The sequence below is a fragment of the Perkinsus marinus genome, assembly GCF_000006405.1.
Source record: "Perkinsus marinus ATCC 50983 genomic scaffold scf_1104296954698, whole genome shotgun sequence".
NCBI classification, from domain to species: domain Eukaryota; phylum Perkinsozoa; order Perkinsida; family Perkinsidae; genus Perkinsus; species Perkinsus marinus.
In genome coordinates this window covers 1-1314 of record NW_003208014.1, presented here as the reverse complement: position 1 = coordinate 1314, position 1314 = coordinate 1, and the positions used below count along the sequence as shown (strand labels likewise).

The 1314-nt window shown below is 49.6% G+C and overlaps 1 protein-coding gene across 1 annotated transcript; it reads right to left on the bottom strand.

Annotated features, from left to right (window-relative positions):
- Positions 1-219: 219 nt before the first annotated feature.
- Positions 220-1156, bottom strand: Pmar_PMAR017038 (retrovirus polyprotein, putative; the record flags this gene model as incomplete). Its single annotated transcript, XM_002776025.1, has 1 exon — positions 220-1156. A coding segment is annotated over one exon (937 nt), but the record flags the coding sequence as incomplete, so codon positions are not given.
- Between the last annotated feature and the right edge of the window lie 158 nt (positions 1157-1314).

The window sequence follows — 1314 nt, the reverse complement described above, 5'->3', positions numbered from 1 at the left end:
GTGGTCGGGACAAGGCGTCGGCATTAATATTCTTAACACCTTCTTTATAACCGACTTCAAAGCGGAAGTTTTGCATAGCCAGCAACCACGTTTCAACTCGTGGGGACTTCGACTTAGCCAACTGTTGTAAGGGCCGATGATCAGAGAATACCGTGACCTTGAACGGAGTATCCAGTAAGTAGTGACGAAATTTCTCCAGCGAACGGACCAGTGCATAACCTTCTTTCTCATACGTGTGCCACCGAAGCTGAGCACCCGTAAGAACTTGAGAAAAGAACGCTAGCGGACGATGTTCTTGTTCCAAGACAGAACCAATAGCAAAGTCACTTGCATCACAACATAACTGGAAAGGGGCGTCAAAGTCAGGGTAGGCGAGAGCGGGCAAACCGGCCAAGGCCGAACGAAGGGCCTCAAAGGAACGCTGTTGGTCTTCTTTCCAATGTAGGCGAATAGTGTCGGGTTGGTCGGCACACAAGCTGACCAAATCCTGCACTGGCTTGGCCATAGCCGTGAAACGTGGAATGAAAGAACGGTAATAGCCAACCAGTCCCATAAACCGCCTCACATCACGAACTGTCTCAGGTAGTGGCCATTCCATTATACAACGGACACGGTCAGGATCGGGACGCATACCAAACTTGTCATAAATATGGCCCAAGTAGGATATCTCCTCCATGGCAAAGTCACATTTAGTAGCACCCAAAGTTACCTTAGCAGCGGACAACCTCTCGAAGACCACACGAAGGTGCCGAACATGAGTCTCCATGTCCGGAGAGAAAATCAAAATATCATCAAGATAGATCTTGACGAATGGTAGGTCGCCCAGGATGTCCTCCATGAGTTTCTGGAAAGTAGCAGGAGCATCATGTAGACCAAACGGCATACGCAAAAACTCATAGAGGGGAAAACCATTCCCCGGACAGAAAGCGGTCTTCGGGATATCAGCGGCAGAGACGGGTACTTGCCAGTAACCAGACTTCAGGTCCAGAGATGTAAAGAAACGGGCACCCTTCAAGTCATCCTGCACAAAGTCAGGTCGAGGAAGGGGGTAAGCGGACATGTGGGACCGACGATTTAGTTCACGATAGTCCACGCAGATACGGACACCACCAGTCTTCTTCTTAACGTAGACACAAGGTGAACGCCACGGACTCATACTTGGCCGAATAATCCCTTCTCTCAGCATATCATCAATCTGGCCTCGTATGTCAGCTTGCCACTTATGAGGTACACGTCTCGGACGCTGAGCCATCGGCTGCTCATCGAAGGTCTTTATATCATGAGTGACCAACGGACAAAACCCGATCTTGTTGT